General features: G+C 41.8%; 1 protein-coding gene across 3 annotated transcripts in view; it reads left to right on the forward strand.

Moving 5' to 3' along the window:
• The first annotated feature begins 3,962 nt into the window (after positions 1-3,962).
• The window catches only part of DDX46 (DEAD-box helicase 46), a 75,692-nt gene continuing 58,600 nt past the window's right edge, over positions 3,963-21,054 (forward strand). For 2 of the 3 annotated variants that reach the window (XR_007127441.1, XM_047729946.1), the window contains exons 1-5: positions 3,964-4,159; positions 7,917-8,105; positions 10,664-10,807; positions 17,222-17,318; positions 20,853-21,018. Coding sequence is in view for 2 of the 3 variants with exons in the window: in XM_047729946.1 (XP_047585902.1) it covers positions 4,143-4,159; positions 7,917-8,105; positions 10,664-10,807; positions 17,222-17,318; positions 20,853-21,018 (613 nt within the window). In the remaining variant the exon portion in view is untranslated. Of the gene's footprint in view, positions 4,160-7,916; positions 8,106-10,663; positions 10,808-17,221; positions 17,319-20,852; positions 21,019-21,054 lie in introns of all 3 variants that reach the window. The other variant, XM_047729947.1, reaches the window with a different exon arrangement.

Consider the following 21,054-nt stretch of genomic DNA (forward strand, 5'->3'; position numbering starts at 1 on the left):
CGTCTAATGTTAAGTCTGCACATGCTAACTTATAAGGGCTATTTTGTCAAGTATCTTAATTTTTACTCCAGTGCAAATATGGAGTAATGAAACAATTATTAATATTCATACATGTGAAATTAGAAGGTATTTATAAAGGTATTCATTTTAATTTTTATTTATGAAAAATTATTTTTTATTTAAAAAAATTTTTTTTAAATATTTTATTTATTTATTTGACAGAGAGAAAGCACAAGCAAGGGGAGCAGCAGGCACAGGAGAAGCAGGCTGAGCTCCCTGCTAAGCCCGATACAGGGCTCAATCCCAGGACCCTGAGATCATAGCCTGAGCTGAAGGCAGACACTTGACTGAATGAGCCACCCAGGTGCCCCTATAAAAATTTTTTTATTACCAAACTCGTTATTGGGAATTTTCACTTTTGAGTTTTCAATTTCTAGCAATAAGGTTTTAAATTTATTTTTATTATTTACTTTAAAAAAAATTTTTTTTAAAGATTTTATTTACTTATGTGACAGAGAGAGACACAACTAGAGAGGGAACACAAATGGGGAGTGGGAGAGGGAGAAACAGGCTTCCTGCTGAGCAGGGAGCCCAAGGCAGGGCCTGATCCCAGGACTCTGGGATCATGACCTGAGCCAAAGGCAGACGCAATGGTTAAGCTACCCCTTTTTACTTTTTTTTTTTTTTTTTTTTTAATTTGATAGAGATCACAAGTAGTCAGGCAGGCAGGAGGGAGAGGAGGAAGCAGGTTCCCAGCTAAGCAGAGAGCCCGATACGGGGCTCGATCCCAGGACGCTGGGATCATGACCTGAGCCGAAGGTAGAGGCTCTAACCCACTGAGCCACTCAGGCGCCCCCCCTTTTTACTTTTTTTTAAAAGATTTTATTTGTTTATTTGTCAGAGAGAGAGAGAGAGAGATCACAAGTAGGCAGAGAGGCAGGCAGAGACAGAGGGAGAAGCAGGTTCCCTGCCGAGCAAGGAGCCCGATATGGGACTCGATCCCAGGATGCTGGGATCATGACCTGAGCCGAAGGCAGCCGCTTAACCAACTGAGCCACCCAGGCATCCCCCCTTTTTACTTTTTAAAGGTTTTTTTTTTTTTTTTAAGTAATCTTGAACACCCCCCCACCCCCCGTGGGGCTGGAACTCATGACCCCAAGATCAAGAGTTGCGTGCTCCTCCTTCTGAGCCAGCCAGGAGCCCCTAGAAGTAAGGTTTTTAAGCAAACGAGAACAGCATGATTAGTACATATAGAATTGGGATTTGAAAATTCACTGGGGTATGCAACCTAGTATCATAAATACCCCCTTTTTTTTTTTTAAGATTTTATTTATTTATCAGAGAGAGAGGGAGAGAGAGCGAGCACAGGCAGACAGAATGGCAGGCAGAGGCAGAGGGAGAAGCAGGCTCCCTGCCGAGCAAGGAGCCCGATGTGGGACTCGATCCTAAGACGCTGGGATCATGACCTGAGCCAAAGGCAGCTGCTTAACCAACTGAGCCACCCAGGCATCCCTCATAAATACCCTTTTTTTTTTTTTTAAAGATTTTATTTTTATTTATTTGACAGACAGAGATCACAGGTAGGCAGAGAGGCTGGCAGAGAGAGGAAGGGAAGCAGGCTCCCTGCTGAGCAGAGAGCCCGATGTGGGGCTCGATCCCAGGACCCTGGGATCATGACCTGAGCCAAAGGCAGAGGCTTTAACCCACTGAGCCACCCAGGCACCCCCATAAATACCCTTTTAAACAACTTGGTAACACTATCATATTTGGAAGGTTATAAAACATTAAGCATCATATTGCTTAATATTAAATTTCCTTAAAGATTTTTGTATAAACTATTTGATTAATCCTTAATCCTTAGTCCACATAGAAGCGATGTAGAATGACTCTGATACTTCCTGTCCATTCTGTCAGGTATCAGCCCAGGCCTCTTTTACCCTGGGGATGGACTGTACTGCTATCATCAATGGGCAGGAAGGCACAGAGGAAGAGCAGAAGTTTGTCATGGAGTTGTAACTAGGTTTCTTCTTTTTTTAATCAAGTGTTTTGAGGTCAAATTTATATGCAGTAAAATGTGCCAATCTAAAGTTTACAGTTCATTGAGTTTTGACAAATGTGTACATCCAAAATGTGTATATACATGCATCAACTGCCACAATCACAATCTGGAACTTTTCTTTCTTATGTAGAAGAATGTAAAATAGTACAGAGGAATGTTAACTATGAGAGCTTCTGTCTTCACTACATTAGAGCTTTGTGTTAAAACAATACTTAACAATTCAGTGTGTTCTTCTAGGTGAGTCATTCTCAACCTTAAGTATAATTTCAAAATTGCCCAAGAAGCTTAAAAATTCCCAGTGCACAGGAAGCACTCCAGACCAAGTAGATCAGAATATCTGTATAGAACGCATGGATCCATGTATGTATATTTTTTAAGATTTCATTTTTAGGTAATCTCTACACCTGACCTGGGACTTGAACTCACAACCCTGAGATCAAGAACTGCATGTTCTATAGACTGAGCCAGCCGGATAATCCCATCATGTACGTGTGTGTGTGTGTGTGTGTGTGTGTGTGTCTGTGTCTGTGTCTGTGTGTCTGTGTGTGTGTATGTATAGTGAGAGAGAGAGAGAGAGATTTTATTTATTTGGCAGAGAAGGCACAAGCAGGGGAGTGGGAGAGGAAGAAGCAGGCTCCCAGCTGAGCAGGGAGCCTGATGTGGGACTGGATTCCAGGACCCTGGGATCTTGACCTGAGCCTGAGGCAGATGCTTAACCATCTGAACCACCTAGGCACCCCATCATGTATTTTTAATTTTTTTTAAGACTTTATTTATTGGACCCTGGGTGGCTAGTTGGTTAAGTGACTGCCTTCACTGGGTTCATGATCCTGGAGTCCTGGGATCCAGTCCCACATGGGGTTCCCTGCTCAGCTGGGTGTCTGCTGCTCCTCTAACCCTCCTCCCTCTCCTTCTCACTCTCCCACAGATAAACACATAAAATCTTAAAAACAAAAACAAAATCTTTATTTGAGAGAGAGAGAGAGAGAGACAGTAAGAGGGAGGAGGGTCAGAAGGAGAAATTGACTCCCAACTGAGGGGAGAGCCAGACCTGGGTTGGATTCAATCCTAGGATCCTCGGATCATGATCTGAGCCAAAGGCAGACACTTAACTGACTGAGCCACCCAGGCACCCTCCTATCATGGTTTTTTTTTTTTTGTTTGTTTTGTTTTTTACAGTGTCCAAGCTCAGGCCATGTTGAGAAACACTATAATCTTAGGAATATATTTTTAGCTTTTCCTTTTCTCCACCCACTTAACTCCTACTCAGTCTTCACATCTCACCTCAAAGGTCACATGCTCAGGGAACCTTTCTGAACTCCTCTCCTATGCTGTAATCTCTTTTGTATTACATTTGCTTGTGTTTTTACTTATGTCTATATCCCCCACTAACTTGTAAGCTCCTGGGATGTAAGACATGCCCCACACATGTAACATACATATAAATGAATGAGAGTGAATGGAGATGTTGGTAGCATCACTCAGCTCAGGTTAAGGGGTGGGAATGCATATGGTGCCTCAATGTCCCTTGCAGGAAAGACCTTTTTTTTTTTTTAATAATTTTTAAAAAGTATTTTATTTATTTGACAGAGACACAGCGAGAGGAAACACATATGCAGGAGGTTGGGAGAGGGAGAAGCAAGCTCCCTGCGGGGCTTGATTCCAGGACCCTGGAAGCAGACGCTTAACCAACCGAGCCCCCCAGTCGCCCAAGAAAGACATTCTTAGGGCCCGGAAAGGCAAGGCGCCTTTCTCCACTGCACTAAAACGCAGACTTTCAACGCACCGCAGGGAAAACCCCGCCCAGGTCGCGTCTTCCGGCGCGGTAGGCGCTGTGCGGCCTCCAGCCGAGAGGGAGCGCTATGGGGAAAGCAACTTCCGCCCGCTTTCTCCTCTTTGCCGCGGGCGCCAGCACGTCCGGTTTTCGTTGGCCGCTCTTCGTCGGCCGCGGCCGCTGTAGCTGCTGCTGCTACCCCGTAGTGCTGCTCTTCGTCCGGCTAGCTGAGGGCGGCGTGACCTCCTCCTTTGTGCGGTTTTTCTGCGCGTTGTCCCGAAGGGCGCTGCTTTTCCCGCGACCGGCAGCATGGGCCGGGAGTCTCGGTGAGGCGGCGCGCCTAGCGGGCGAGCGGGCGGGCGGCTTCCTGGGACTGGGGGAAAGAGGCGGGAGTTGTGGCAGCGGGTCCAGGCCTGAACCGGTGCGGCCCCACGTGCGGCCAGCGCTCCCCGCGGCCACCCGGGGGGCAGGGAGACCTCGGCCGAGGGAGTGACTGTACTTGGGCCGGTGACACTCGCAGGGTTCCCTGCACTGCCATCGCCCGTTGCAGCCCCTGGAGCGGGACCACCGCTCCAGGAGGTCAGTGATTGGGCACCACATCCCGCCATTTCCACGAAGCCCTCCGTGATCCCTCAGTCACTAGTGATCCCCGTTGAATTTCTTACCAGTTCGCGTTTGCCACCTTTCCCTGGCGCTTGTTGCTGTCTATTTTAGTACCTTATGCGTGTCTTGTATTTTCCCAAATCAGTTGAAAGGAGCTGGAGGCTAAATATTTTTACATCATCTACAACATTGAACGTGACTAGGCTTTTAGTGGGCTGCAATAAATACTTATTGCATGGAGATTTATTTCTCAGGTAGATATCATATTTTTTTGTTATGTATTCTTTGTCCTTTTAACACCTGGATTGGGAAGTCTTATTAGAATTCTGATACCTCTTCAAAACTTTAGATTGTTAAACAGGGTTTGGGACTTTGAGGTTATTATCTTAAAGATGAATATTTGCTTTGTATTTAGCAGTGAATGAAAGATCTTTTTATCTGGGCTATAAATAATAAGTAATAGTAGTTTATTGAGATACAGTTAATGTTTAGGGAAATGGACAAAGCTTAAGGGTAGAACTAGATGAAATTTAGCAAATCCATAAACTGAGTACCATCACATGGATAAAGATAAAGAATGGTTGTATATTTACAGAGAATTCTTGTGCAGGTCTTTTAGAATTTTTTTTTTTTTTAAAGATTTGATTTATTTATTTGAGAGAGAGCATGAGCGAGGAGAAGGTCAGAGGGAGAAGCAGACTCCCCATGGAGCTGGGAGCCCGATGTGGGACTCGATCCTGGAACCCCGGGATCATGACCTGAGCCGAAGACAGTCGTCCAACCAACTGAGCCACCCAGGCGTCCCTGTGCAGGTCTTTTAAATTGCTGTTCATCTGCCTACCCAGAGCAGAAACCTGGAAGTGATAGTTTATTTGATTAATTTTTCTCTCATACTGTCTAAACCCAGTAAGATTCTACACCCCGTCTCCATTTCTGCTCTCTGACTTAATCCAGGCCCTAATCATTTAGTGTTCAGACTGCTACACTTGCCTCAAATTGATTATCTTCCTGTGATCTTTGCACTCCTAATAGGTTCCTCAGACTGCAGCCACAGTGACACTTCTGATGTAAAGATTATGTCATTCCTCTCTTTTCATCCCTGTTGGTTCTTACTGCTTCCATAGATGAAGTCAGACTTTTTAGCACATCCTTCAGGACCCTTCACAAGGAAGCTTCTTCTGGCTCTTTAGCCTTTTCCCCTCCCTGCATGGCTTGTGCTCTAGATTGGTTCAGGAACTTATGGAAGGCTCAGAAATGGGATGGAGCAAGGTGTTCGAGAAATAGATAAAGAGCCCAGTTTGCCTACATATGTAGGTGTCATGAAGGGTTGAAGATAAGTGGTAGGAAGTAGGTTCTAAAAGGGAGTTGGGTCCAGAATGTCGCTGGATTGTAGATTTAAAGAATTTGAGGGGCCCTTCAGTGGCTCAAGCTGTTAAGCGTCTGTCTTCGACTCAGGTCATGATCCTAGCGTCCTGGGACTGAGCCCTGCATCAGGTTCTCTGTTCAGTGGGGAGCCTGCTTCTCCATCTCCCTCTGCTGTTCCCCCTGTTGGTACTTTCTCTCTCTCAAATAAATAAATAAATAAAATAGATAAAATCTTGAAGCTAAGAATTTGAGAGCCTTTGAAGATTTTGCCTAAGAAATGTTTGGGTATGTTTGTATAATATGGTCAGAACTCTGCTTTACGAAGATTACCACTGAAGCAACGGGTGAAACAGATTTCAGGGAACAGGGAATAGAAACAAGAAGACCAGGAGTCTTCTAAAATGTCCTAACTAGATAGCTCTGATGTGGAGTAGTGACAGTGCAGACTCTGAGGTGCTGATATAATACGAAGAGAATTACAGAGATGGAATTGGTGATACTTGGTGTTTTACTGGTTGTGTAGAAAGAGAGAAGTATTGAAGATAACATATTTTGAGACTACTGACTGGAAGTTGTGGTAATGAATGGTTTGGGGAGGCAAAGGTAATGAGTTTGGGTTTCTACACATTGAGTTTCAGATGCTTGGATAATGAGGGGCACTCATTCCCTAGCCATCTTATCCATGTTTATTGCTTTAAGTAGCCTTTGTACACTGATGACTGTGGAGCCCTTCATGAATTCTAGACGGACATTTCAACTACCTACATACATCTCCATGTGAATGCCTAATATCCTGATTGCCCACTTCCCCACATATGATTCTCCCTCAGGCTTCCCATCTTAGTAAATAGCAACTTCATCTTTCTACTAGGTCCAGCCGTGTATCTCAGAGACACCCATGCCTTCTGCCTTGCTGTCACACTTGGCATCGAGTTAATCCTTAAATCAGTCCTTTCTGGTTTCAAAATACCTAGATTTTGACACTTCCTAGAAACTCTAAACTTGATATTCTCATCCCATCCACCACTCTCTTACTTGGATGATTGCTATAGCATTCTACCTCTTTTCCCTGCTTCTGCATTTGCCTTCCTTCAGTTTGTTCTCCCCTCAGCAGCCAGACTAATGCTTTAAAAATACTAGTGAGGAAAAAAATAAGTAAAAAATAAATAAAAATATTAGTGGGGTAACACTACTCCTCTACTTAGAATCTTCCAGTAACTTCTCAACTTACTCAGAGTGAAAGAAAAAGTCCTTAGAATGGCCTGTAAGGCTCTACAGAGCTCTCCATGTTTTCCTGCCTTACTGTATTGCTGATCTCATCTCATGGTACTTGGTCATTCAGACCTAGCCGCATCTGCCTTCATAGCTGTTCCTTAGACACACCAGTCAAGCTTCTTCCTCAGCAACTTTGCACTTGTGGTGCCTGTTGCCTGTAAAGTTTCTCCCCCTTGTATCTACATGGTTACTTTGATTTTCTTCAGACCTCTGATGTGTTTGTTTATTAGTTTACCTAGTTTAAAATAGCAAACCTCCTACCTGCCACCCTTTCTCTTTCATTTACTCTGATGAGTTTCTCTCCATAGTACCACGTGATATATTGTGTATTTATTTCTTTACTTGTCGGTCATTTCTTCCTTTACCAGAATGCAAGTTACTTGAGGCAAGTTTGGTTCGTTCTTTTTACTGTCCTTGCTTCCGTTTCAAGATAGTTTTTCCCTGGGACGCCTGGGTGGCTCAGTTGGTTAAGCAGCTGCCTTCGGCTCGGGTCATGATCCCAGCGTCCTGGGATCGAGTCCCACATCGGGCTCCTTGCTTGGCGGGGAGCCTGCTTCTGCCTCTGCCTGCCATTCTGTCTGCCTGTGCTTGCTCTCTCTCCCTCTCTCTCTGACAAATAAATAAATAAATAAATAAATAAATAAATAAAAAGATAGTTTTTCCCTGTCTATGTGGACTGTAGCTGCAGGGGTCATTACTTCCCCCTAATTTTAAGAGTTGATGAACAAAAAGGCCTTTCAGTGTTTAATTTGCTGAGATCTTTTAGGAAAATGTGATTAATTAAAATATAATAGAAGCTACCTGTGTTTGCTAAACTTAATCTTGAACTTAACCTTCTAGCCACTATCGGAAGCGATCAGCATCAAGGGGGCGCTCTGGAAGTCGTTCTAGAAGTCGCTCACCCTCAGACAAAAGAAGTAAACGTGGAGATGATAGACGTTCTAGAAGCAGAGATAGAGATAGGAGGAGAGAGAGGTCTCGAAGCAGAGATAAAAGAAGATCTCGGTCAAGAGACCGGAAGCGCCTGAGGTAAGACGGTCTCCTAAATACTCATGATAAATTGGGCCTTCTCAGCTAAATTGGGCTTGTTCAAAAGTATGACTTGGACTGGAATTTAATGGCCTTTGGTGGGCACTCTGCTTTGACCCCAGCTCATTTGATCAGGTCCAGAGGTGCTTTGCCTGGAGCAAAGAGTCTCAAAGGTAATATGTCATCAAGATTGTTCTGTTCTAATTCTGTCCCAAGAGAGCTGACAACTATGTTCAGACCAGCCACTAAAGCCAGCAGAAGGAAAAGGGCAGAGCCATCTGCAAGCCCTGCTTGGTGTTTGACACTTTAAAAAAAAAAAGTATTTTTTAAAGCTTTTCGTTTATTTATTTTTTATAGATTTTATTTATTTGTTTGACAGATCACAAGTAGGCAAAGAGGCAGGCAGAGAGAAAGGAGGAAGCAGGCTCCCTGCTGAGCAGAGAGCCCGATTCAGGGCTCAATCCCAGAACCCCGGGGTCATGACCTAAGCTGAAGGCAGAGGCTTTAACCCACTGAGCCACCCAGGCGCCCCTAAAGCTTTTTATTTTTAAGTAATCTCTCTACCCAACGTGGGGCTCAAACTTAAAACCCTGAGATCAAGAGTTGCGTGCCCTACTGATGAGCAAATCAGGGACCCTCTCAACTCCCCCTTTTTTAAATTTCTTTTTCTTTTTTTTTTTTTTAATTTATTTGACAGACAGAGATCACAAGTAGGCAGAGAGGCAGGCAGAGAGAGAGGAAGAAGCAGGCTCCCTGCTGAGCAGAGAGCCCGATGCGGGGCTCGATCCCAGGACCCTGGGATCATGACCTGAGCCGAAAACAGAGGCTTTAACCCACTGAGCCACCCAAGCGCCCCTAATTTCTAAAGAAGATTCTATTTATTTATTTATTTATTTTAAGCATTTTATTTTTAATTAAGCTCACACGCAGCTTGGGGCTTGAACTTACAACTTCAAGATCAAGAGTTGCACTAGTCAAGTGTCCCTGTTTGACACTCTTTAAAAAAAAAACTATTTTGAATAAAAGGACCTCCTAATTTTTATTTTACTTTTACTTGCTTACATATTGCTTGGCACCAGTCAAGCAGCTATATGTAACCTTTGTAGAGGTGGAAAACATTGTAAATAAAAATAATCTTCCCCACACCAAAAAGTTATTTGATAAGTTTCTTATTATAATAGGAAAGAAGACAAGGCTGTACAGGTGCTGTGAACTGATCACAGAAAAAACTCTTTTGCAAACATTGGAAGAAGAAATTGCGGAAATATTACGGTGCTCAGGGAGAATACTCATCTATGAAAATGTGGATAGTGCTGACTTAGTTTCATATTATGTGGTCCCAGGAACAGTTTCATATAATTCATTCAAGCATGTATTTTTTTTTAAAGATTTTATTTATTTATTTGACAGACAGAGATCACAAGTAGGCAGAGAGGCAGGCAAGAGAGATGGGGGGAGCAGACTCCCCACTGAGCTCGATCAGTGGGGCTCGATCCCAGGACCCCGAGATCATGACCTGAGCCGTAGGCAGAGGCTTAACCCACTGAGCCACCCAGGCGCCCCCATTCACGTATGTATTAAGTGAAATTGTTTTTTTTAAGATTTGGTCTTTGACTTTTAGGAGTGAAAGTAGAATCACAAGGTTTTAGAGCAAGAAGGATTTTGAGATTATCTAAGTGGAGTCTCCATGTTATATAGATGAGGAAACTGTGACGCAGAGAGTTGATCTGCCCTATGTCATGTCACCGTCAGCTCTAGAATGGAAATTATCTCCTGGTCTTCATATCTGTGTTCTTCCATAGCCCCATTGTACCCATCCTTATACTTAAGTTTTGGCTTTGAAATTTAGATTTTTCTACTGTAGACCGTAGATTTCACAAAGACATTTATTTATTTATTTATTTTTTTTTAAGATTTTATTTATTTGACAGAGATCACAAGTGAGTGAAGAGGCAGGCAGAGAGAGAGAGAGAAAGGAGGAAGCAGGCTCCCCGCAGAGCAGAGAGCCCGATGCGGGGCTCGATCCCAGGACCCTGAGATCATGACCCGAGCCGAAGGCAGAGGCTTAACCACTGAGCCACCCAGGTCCCCCACAAAGACATTTATTATCACAGATTTGCTGTTTTTTTTTTCCAACAAATATCATTTTGGAATTAGTATCCTCACTTTTTTATTAACCACTTCTAAGAATTGACTTTACTTGTTCCTTTTTTATCTGATTTGATGATTAATTGAAATCTCAGCTTTTAATAACGGTAATGGTTGGGGCGCCTGGGTGGCTCAGTGGGTTAAAACCTCTGCCTTCGGCTCGGGTCATGGTCTCGGGGTCCTGGGATCGAGCCCCGCGTTGGCTCTCTGCTCGGCAGGGAGCCTGCTTCCCTTCCTCTCTCTCTGCCTGCCTCTCTGCCTGCTTGTGATCTCTGTCAAATAAATAAATAAACTCTTAAAAAATAATAATAATGGTAATGGTTAAGAAGCTTCTTTCAACACAGTACAGAACCATTATCTAAAGTAATACTACTTGGTCATAGAATGAATGAAAAGTGTCTTCCTTTCAGGCGTTCCAGAAGTAGAGAGAGAGAGAGAAGTCGAGAGCGAAGAAGATCTCGAAGTCGAGACAGGAGACGCTCGAGGAGTAGAAGCCGAGGCCGGCGATCCAGATCCTCCAGTCCTGGCAATAAAAGCAAGAAAGCTGAGAATAGGTGATGTTATCATTGGACTGTATCTCATGTAGTTTGGGAACTGACTCTTCCCTTTTCCTTCCTTTTTTTAAAGAAATCTTTATAAATAATTACTGACTAGCTCTACCATCAACTGGTTGGTTGAATTTAATTTAATTTATTTATTTAAAGATTTTTTATTTATTTATTTATTTGTCAGAGAGAGAGAGAGAGAGAGAGAGAGCGCGCAAGAGTGCACGAGCAGGTAGAGTGGGAGGCAGGCAGAGAGAGAGGCAAGCTCACTGCCAAGCAAGGAGCCCAATGCGGGACTTGATCCCAGGACCCTGGGATCATGACCTGAGCTGAAGGCAGTGGCTTAACGGACTGAGCCACCTAGTCATCCCTATTTTATTTATTTTTATTTTTAAAATTTTTAAAAAATTTTAATAGTTTATGAGGCTTGTAATTCAGTTGGAAATAGTAGATTCAGTTAGTTTTAACATTCATAATACACTGTTCTCTTATTTGATACCTATTGTTAATGGTCAGGAATATATTGTATGAACATCTTTTTGGGAACTCTGTTTTTCCTTTGAAATGATGTTCTTAGCATTTCTGACACTGGTTGGCAGATAACTTTTTAACTCATGATGTGAATTGCTGAATTGCTCTTCAGGATAGGTATGAACTTTGCTTGTGTTAAGTTAAATGTACATGTTTCCTTAGGATGCCAATACCCTTCAATTTCAAGGTATATCTATTAGACATAACATGTTTACTCTTTATATTTCTCTTTTCAATGATTTATTCTTTGGTTGTTTCTGAAGTGGTGACATAGTTGATATATGAATTTGTATTTGTGTTCTGTATATTATTCATATTATTCATGAGTGTTTTCCTCATGTCATTAATTTTATTTTATAAATTTTACTTTTGGGGCGCCTGGGTGGCTCAGTGGGTTAAAGCCTCTGCCTTCGGCTCAGGTCATGGTCCCAGGGTCCTGGGATTGAGCCCCGCGTCGGGCTCTCTGCTCGGCGGGGAGCCTGCCTCTTCCTCTCTCTCTGCCTGCCTCTCTGCCTACTTGTGATCTCTATCTATCAAATAAATAAATAAAATCTTTAAAAAAAAAATTTATAAATTTTACTTTTATTTTACCGAGTTTGGTGTAATAATGCCCAGTGGGATTATTTTGAGTTAAAAGTAAAATATAAATTCGGAAAAGTGAATGAAATGTAAACATGCAGTTTATTTTATTTTTTATTTTTTTTTTTAAAGATTTTTATTTATTTGACAGACAGAGATCACAATAGGCAGAGAGGCAGGCAGAGAGGAGGAAGCAGGCTCCCCGCCGAGCAGAGAGCCCGATGCGGGGCTCGATCCCAGGACCCTGAGATCATGACCCGAGCCGAAGGCAGAGGCTTTAACCCACTGAGCCACCCAGGCACACCAAACATGCAGTTTATTAAATAATTATAAAGCAATATCCATGTAACCACCACCAAGGATAAGAAATACAACATGTGGGGCGCCTGGGTGGCTCAGTGGGTTAAAGCCTCTGCCTTCGGCTCAGGTCATGGTCCCAGGGTCCCCGGGTCCTGGGATCGAGCCCCGCGTCGGGCTCTCTGCTCAGCAGGGAGCCTGCTTCCTCCTCTCTCTCTGCCTGCCTCTCTGCCTACTTGTGATCTCTGTCTGTCAAATAAATAAATAAAATCTTAAAAAAAAAAAAAAAAAGAAAAGAAATACAACATGTTAGGATGCCTGGGTGGCTTAGTTAGTTAAGCATCTGCCTTTGGCTCAGGTCATGATTCCAGGGTCCTGGGATCAAGTTCAGCCTCAGGCTCCTTTGGAAGCCTGCTTCTCCCTTTGCCTGCTCTGCCTGCTGTTGCTCCTGCTTGTGCTCTCTTTCTGACAAATAAATAAAACCTAAAAAAAAAGAAAAGAAATAAAACATATCAGTATCTCCAGAAACCCTCCATGTTCTTTCTATAATTCCAGCTCTCTACTACCCTAGATAAAACCACTCCTGACGTTTATACTTGTAATTTCTTTGTCTTTCTTAAGAGTTTTACACTTGTGTTCACATCTGGAAAAAGAATAGTTAAGGTTTATATGTTTTTTAACTTTACTTGAATGAGTTCCATATTCTTTTGTATCTTTGTTGATCATTGTTTGAGAGTCATCCATGTTGCTTATAACAGTACATTTTCACTCCTGAGTACTATTTGGTGGTATAAGTATACAGCTATTTATCTGTTCTACTGAGGTGAGGATTTGGGTTCTTTTGACTTTTAGGGTATTTTGAGTATTTTTATATATGTGTCTTGGTATACATGTGCTTGAGTTTCCCTAGGGTGTGTATCTAGGAGTGAAATTATATGGTTATAGAATAAACATAGCTTTACTGTTTTTTTTAAAGATTTATTTGAGGTAGAGAGTGAGTGCAAGGCATGCGAGCAGGGGGAGGGCAGAGAGAGAGAATCTGCAGTAGATGCCCTGGTGAGTGTGGAGCCCAGCATGGCGTGATCACAAGCCTGAGATCTTGACCTGAGCTGAAGTCAAGAGTCGCGCAGTCAACTGACTGAGCAACCCAGCCACCCAGTGTAGCTTCATTTTTATTGAATAATCCCAAATGCTTTCCAGAGGAGGTATACTGATTGTATTCCGATTGACCAGTATCATTGTGTTGCTCCATACTCTCCCCAGTATTTGGTAGTCAGTCCTATTAATTTTTGTTAATTGGTTAGACATACCAGTATTGTTGTGGCTTTAATTTGTATTTCTCTGATGACCAGTGAGGTTGAACTTCATATGTTCTTTGGTCATTTGGATTTCTTCTTTTCTGAAATATGTTAAAATCTTTTGCTTATTTTCCTGTTGAGTTGTTTCCTTAAAAATTGACTTGTAGGAGGTTTTGTTGTTTTTAAATACGCTTGCTGGTTGTTGATTGTCATTTATATGAATGGCACATATATTCTTTTACTCTGTGGCTTGTCTTTTTACTCTGTTATGATACTTTTTTTTTTTTAATATATATATATTTTTTTTATTTGACAGAGATCACAGGTAGGCAGCGAGGCAGGCAGAGAGAGAGAGGAGGAAGCGGGCTCCTTGCCGAGCAGAGAGCCCGATGTGGGGCTCGATCCCAGGACCCTGGGATCATGACCTGAGCTGAAGGCAGAGGCTTTAACCCACTGAGCCACCCAGGCGCCCCTGTTATGATACTTTTGATGAACAGAGACTTAATGAAAAAACATTTCTTTTTCTTTTTTTTTTAAAGATTTTATTTATTTATTTATTAGAGAGAGAAAGAGAGAGCGAGCACAGGCAGACAGAGTGGCAGGCGGAGGCAGAGGACAAAGCAGGCTCCCTGCCGAGCAAGGAGCCCCATGTGGGAGTCGATCCCAGGTTGCTGGGATCATGACCCAAGCCTAAGGCAACCGCTCAACCAACTGAGCCACCCAGGCGTCCCTGAAAAAATATTTCTTAATTCATGTTATGTATTGAGAAGAACATAGATATTAAAACCTGAGAAGGACAGTATGAGAAAAGATAACTATAGGCTTTATTTAATCTAAATATAAAGACTATTATACTGAATCAAAAAATATGTAAAGAAAATAATTATGAACTATGTGGATTTATTCAGGAATGGAAGGTTGGTTTAACATAAGAAAATCAGTCAGTATAGGGGCGCCTGGGTGGCTCAGTCAATTGAGTGTCTACCTTTAGCTCAAGTCATGATCCTAGGGTCCTGGGATTTGAGCCCCATGGCAGGCTCCCTGCTTAGCAAGGGGATTTGCTTCTTTCTCCCTCTGCTCCTCCCCCTACTTGTGCTGTCTCTCAAATGAATAAATAAAATCTTCTAAAAAAAGGAGAGAGGGTGTCTGGGGTGGCTCAGTTGGTTAAGTGACTGCCTTCACCTCAGGTCATGATCCTGGAGTCCCAGGATTGAGTCCTACATGGGGCTCCCTGCTCAACGGGGAGTCTGCTTCTCTCTCTAACCCTCCCCTCTTTCATACTTTGTCTCTTGCAAATAAATAAATAAAATCTTTAAAAAAAAATGAAGAGAGTAAAATCAGTCAGTTTAATTCTTTATATTAATAAGATTCAAGGAGAAAAGTCATGGTTATCTAAGTAGATTTAGAGAAAAGCATTTTATTAGTGTCAAAACATATTCATGTTAAAAATGCCTAGCATATAGAAAAGTATTTCACAAACTGATTGTAAAATTAGAAATGCAAGGGCATAAACTGTCTTGAAGAACAAGACAGGAGGGCTTGCTTTACCAGATACTGAAACTTGTCATAAAGTTGTCCAAATTAAGTGTGGTTTTGGTGTAGACAAATAGATCAGTGGAACCACGTAAAGAGCCCAGAAGAAGATCCCATGTATATGGTCACTTAACAAATGACAGTGGTGACAGTGTAATTAGTGGGGAAAAGTTCTTTCAGTAAGTAGTACTTGGGGTGGTGGGAATGCCTGGGTGGCTGTCAGTAGGATGTCAGACACTTTTTTTTTTAAAGATTTTATTTTACAGAGAGAGCACAAGTAGGCAGAAAGCAGGCAGAGGGAGAAGGGGAAACAGGCTACCTGCTGAGCAGAGAGCCTGATGCAGAGCTCGATCCCAGAACCCCGAGACCATGACCTGAGCCAAAGGCAGAGGCTTAACCCACTGAGCCACCCAGGCACCCCAAAACATCAGACTCTTGATCAGCTCAGGTCTTGATCTTAGGATTGTGAGTTCAAGCTTAGTGTGGAGCCTACACCAAAAAAATAATAATAATAAGTGCTACTACTAGTGTCATTTGCTACCATATAATGAAATAGGACGACCTACATCATTCTGTACATAAAAGCAGATAAAAGACCAAATCGATGGCATAATTGTAAACTTTTTAGAAGTTTATACTAGAGAATATATTCTTGACCTGTGGATATCTTCATCAAATCTGGAAGGTTTAAAAAGCACCAGTTTCTTTAAAAAGGGGAAAAAGAAGACTGAATTGATAGCATTCAAATTAAGTATTTTTTTTAAGGCTATTTACTCAATTTGAGAGAGAGCGCAAACGATCATGACCAAGGGGAGGGGTACAAGGGAGAGGTAGATGCAGACTCCCCACTGAAGATTCGGGCCTCGATCCCAGGACACTGATATCATGACCTGAGCTGAAGGCAGATGCTTAACCAACTGAGCCACCTAGGCGGCCCAAGAAATTTTTTTTACTTACAAGATACCAGGGGCGCCTGGGTGGCTCAGTGGGTTAAGCCTCTGCCTTCGGCTCAGGTCACGGTCTCAGGGTCCTGGGATTGAGCCCCACATCGGGCTCTCTGCTCAGCGGAGAGCCTGCTTCCCTTCCTCTCTCTCTCTGCCTGCCTCTCTGCCTACTTGTGATCTCTGTCTGTCCAATAACTAAATAAAATCTTTAAAAAAAAAAAAAAAAAAGATACCAAACATAGGGGTGAAATAGGCCTGTTGGGGTTTTAAATGTTATTTTTTACTTTTTTTTTTTTTTTAAGATTTTATTTATTTATTGGACAGACAGAGATCACAAGTAAGCAGAGAGGCAGGCAGAGAGAGAGGAGGAAGCGGGCTCCCTTCTGAGCAGAGAGCCCGATGCGGGGCTCGATCCCAGAACCCTGGGATCATGACCTGAGCTGAAGGCAGAGGCTTTAACCCTCTGAGCCACCCAGGCGCCCCTATTTTTTACTTTTTAATTTTTTTAAATTTTTTTACGATTTTACTTATTTGAGAGAGAGAGGGAGAGTGTGTAGGGAGAGGGAGAGGGAGAAGCAGACTTTGTGCTCATCAAGGAGCCAGATGTAGGACTTAATCCCCGGCCGCTGTGATCATAACCTGAGCCAAAGGCAGATGCTTAACCGACTGAGCAACCCAGGCCCCTTAAACATTATTAATTTTTAAATGAGTTAATGAAAAATTATCTTGGAGAATGTTAATGTTTTGGTAAATTTCTCTGTGTTAAATTTTACCTCTCCTATTTAAATTTTTTTCATTTTTATATGATATGTCTACTTTTTCTTGGCTAGATTGCCAACTATTTAATATTTGTAATTAATGTTAAAGGATTTAATATTTGTCATATTTCCAAGGTGTTTATTAATATAAAAGTTAAGTTGACTTTTGGAAATTTCTTACCCAAAAAGTAAAATGTAAGTCTTTAAATGTATCTTATTTTACTTCATTTTATTTATTTATTTTATTTTTGAGAGAGAGAGCGAGCCCTTGTGAGTGGGTGCGTGGAAGGGACAGAGGGAAAGAATCTTAAGCAGCCTCCATGCTCAGCACAGAGCCTGATGACTCTGAGATCACAACCTGAGCCAAAGTCAGAGTTAGACCCTTAACTGACTGAGCCACCCAGGCGCCCCCTTTAAATGTATTTTAGATGTGAATGTTTCTAAGCACAAATAAATGATGTTTCTTTTTCTCTTTTTTGGTAGGTCTAGGTCCAAAGAGAAAACAGATAGTGGGGAAAGTTCTAAAGAGAAGAAAAAAGACAAAGATGACAAGGAAGATGAAAAAGAAAAAGATGCTGGCGTATGTTTACTAACTAAATAATTATATATTATCATATTTGTTTCTGTGATCACAAACTGTCGGGGATTTTTATTGCTATATATTTAATTTTGTTTGTTTATTTTTAAGTAGGCTCCATATCCAACATGGGGCTTGAGCTCACAACCCTGAGATCAAGGGCCCCATGCTGTACCGACTGAGCCAGCTAGGTCCCCTATATATTTTTTATTTTTATTTTATTAATTTATTTTTAAAGACTTTATTTCTTTTTTTGAGAAAGAGTAAGAGAGTACAAGCAGGGGGAACAGCAGAGGGAGAGGGAAAAGCAGACTCTGTTGAGCAGGGAGGCTGATCGGGTTTGACCCCATGACATTGGGATTATGACCTGAGCTAAAGGCAGATGCTTAACCAGCTGAGCCGCCCAGGCATCCCTATTTTTATTTTTAAATGATAGTATGTAAAAAACAAAAACCAAAAAAGAGATAAAGTAAAAACTGTCCCTATTAGAGGAGTTATTTCTCAAAAATATTGCATATTTATATACATGATCTGTTTTTACTTAACAAAAGGTGATCATGCTATGTGTGCTATTTTGTACCTTGCTTTTGTTCCTTCTTTTATTTATTTATTTATTTTTTATGAAGTAATCTCTACTCCTGATGTGGGATTCAAACTCAGCCCCCAGATCATGAGTTGCAGGTTCCACTGACTGAGCCAGCCAGGTGCCCTGCTTTTGTTCATTTTTAAATTGTGTTCTATTTTTTCAATATATAAGGTCTGAAGAAGAATACACAGCAGTATTCCCAACATCCAACTTAAATAGCATGCCTTGTTGTTTTCATTTGTTATATATTGGAGATCTTCTGAAACTGCATATATAGATATAGCTCATTGTTTTTTTTTTTTTGTTTTTTTTTTTAAAGATTTTATTTATTTATTTGACAGAGAGGTCACAAGCAGGCAGAGAGGCAGGCAGAGAGAGAGGAGGAAGCAGGCTCCCTGCTGAGCAGAGAGCCCGATGCGGGGCTCGATCCCAGGACTCTGAGATCATGACCTGAGCCGAAGGCAGCGGCTTAACCCACTGAGCCACCCAGGCGCCCCTAGCTCATTGTTTTTAATGCCTGCATGGTGTTCTGTTGAAACAAAGTAAGGAAATCACCTTTGATGGATATTTAGGTTATTTTCAGTCTTCATTGTGAACAGTGGTGTGTGAATCCTTTTACACATGTCTTTTGTGAATGTAGGGTGAATTGGTATCAATGAAATGGCTTTGTCAGTGGGTATATGTATTTAACATTTTGACAAATAGGATCAAAATGCCCTCCAAAAGAGTGGTATAACTTTTTTTTTTCTTAAAGTTTATATATTTAAGTAATCTCTTCACCCAGGGTGGGTCTATACTCATCTCATGACCCTAAGATTAAGAGTCACATGTTCGGGACGCCTGGGTGGCTCAGTTGGTTAAGCAGCTGCCTTCGGCTCAGGTCATGATCCCAGCGTCCTGGGATCGAGTCCCACATCGGGCTCCTTGCTCAGCGGGGAGCCTGCTTCTCCCTCTGCCTCTGCCTGCCACTCTGTCTGCCTGTGCTCGCTCTCTCTCCCTCTCTCTCTCTGACAAATAAATAAATAAAATCTTTAAAAAAAAAAAAAAAAAAAAAAAGAGTCACATGTTCTTCTGAGTGAGCCAGCCAGGTGCCCTAAGTTTTATTTTTGTTTTAATTTTTTTTTTTTTTTAAGATTTTATTTATTTGACAGAGAGAGACATACACAGTGAGAGAGGGAACAGAAGCAGGGAGAACGGGAGAGGGAGAAGTAGGCTTCCTGCTGAGGAGGGAGCCTGATGTGGGGCTCAATTCCAGGACCCTGGGATCATGACCTGAGCCAAAGGCAGATGCTTAATGACTGAGCCACCCATATGCCCCTTTAGTTAAGTTTTTAACTTTAATTCCAGGGTATTTAACATCCAGTGTTATATTAGTTTCATGTCACCATTAAAATTTTGTGGTATTTTCTTTGACTGTTTTTTGATGTAGTATTTCCATATCTATAATGATAGCATATGTAGATTTTTTTTTAAGATTTTATTTATTCGTGAGAGAGACAGAGCACAAGCTGAGGGGGGGCAGATGGAGAGGGACAAGCAGACTCCCCACTGATCAGAAAGCCCACAGCAGAACTCAGTCCCACCATCCTAAGATCATGACCTGAATCAAAGTCAGACATTTAACAGGCTGACCCACCCAGACACCCCAGCATAAGTCAGTTTTTTATTTTTACGATGTTTAATCATTGAGTTCCTGCTTAGGGTTATGAAAATGGTTTGCTTTCTCCTTTTCAGAGTATTATTTATTTATTTATTTAAAGATTTTATTTATTTATCTGATGGACAGAGATCACAAGTAGGCAGAGAGGCAGGTGGGTGTGGGGGAAACAGGCTCCCAGCCAAGCAGAGAGCCCGATGTGGGGCTCAATCCCAGGACCCTGGGATCACGACCTGAGCTGAAGGCAGAGGCTTTAATCCACTGAGCTAACCACACACCCCTCTTTTTCAAAGTATCATTAATCATCTTGATAAAGTCTTTGGAATGGCTGTTTCTAGGAAACTTAGACCTAAAGACCAAAAGACCAAAACTTTTTTTTTTTTTTTAAAGATTTTTTATTTATTTATTTGACAGAGAGAGATCACAAGCAGGCAGAGAGGCAGGCAGAGAGAGAGGAGGAAGCAGGTTCTCCGCTGAGCAGAGAGCCCGATGCGGGGCTCGATCCCAGGACCCTGAGATCATGACCTGAGCCGAAGGCAGAGGCTTTAACCCGCTGAACCACCCAGGCGCCCCAAGACCAAAACTTTTTAATCGTGTTGATAAATAGCTTTCACTTACTCACTAATTTTTTTTTTTAAGATTTTATTTATTTATTTGACAGAGATCACAAATAGGCAGAGAGGCAGGTAGAGAGAGAGGAAGGGAAGCAGGCTCCCCACTGAGCAGAGAGCCTCATGCGGGGCTTGATCCCAGGACCCTGGGATCACGACCTGAGCCAGAGGCAGAGGCTTTAACCCACTGAAGCCACCCAGGCGCCCCACTTACTCACTGATTTGTAATAGAAAATTTCTTTTTCATGGAGGCAGTCTTTGAGGAGTGTAGAGGATTTAAACTTGAGAATAACTAATAACTGGGGAATTATGCTTATTAATTCATCTAGTTTCTCATTTTAGGAAGAAAGTGGATTCATGTTTGCATCTTGCCTGAAATTAAAATGAGATTAATCACGTTTGAAGTCTGCTTTCTTAGTTGAAGATGATTTTTATTGTTTGCTGGTATATTCGTAGATATTTAAAAGATGTGTCCCTGCAATTGTATCGGTTTGGGAGCTATTATAAATAAAGCTGCTATAAATACTCAAAAAAAAAAAAAAGGTGATCTAAATCTGGTGTAAATTGAGTTTGTAAATACAGCTGTTTTTCATTTTCCTTTTTATATAATTTGAGAGTTTATATAGAATATTGCTGGAATAAAGTTGTTAATCTTTCTTTCTGATCTCTCATTTCCTCCCAAGAACTTTGATCAGAATAAGCTGGAAGAAGAAATGAGAAAGCGAAAAGAGAGAGTAGAAAAATGGCGAGAAGAGCAACGTAAAAAGGCCATGGAAAACATAGGGGAACTGAAAAAAGAAATTGAAGAGATGAAACAAGGGAAAAAATGGAGCTTAGAAGATGATGATGGTATATTCATTTGTTAGATAGTCTATATAATAATTC

Source organism: Lutra lutra, chromosome 5, assembly GCF_902655055.1.
Source record: "Lutra lutra chromosome 5, mLutLut1.2, whole genome shotgun sequence".
Lineage (NCBI taxonomy): Eukaryota > Metazoa > Chordata > Mammalia > Carnivora > Mustelidae > Lutra > Lutra lutra.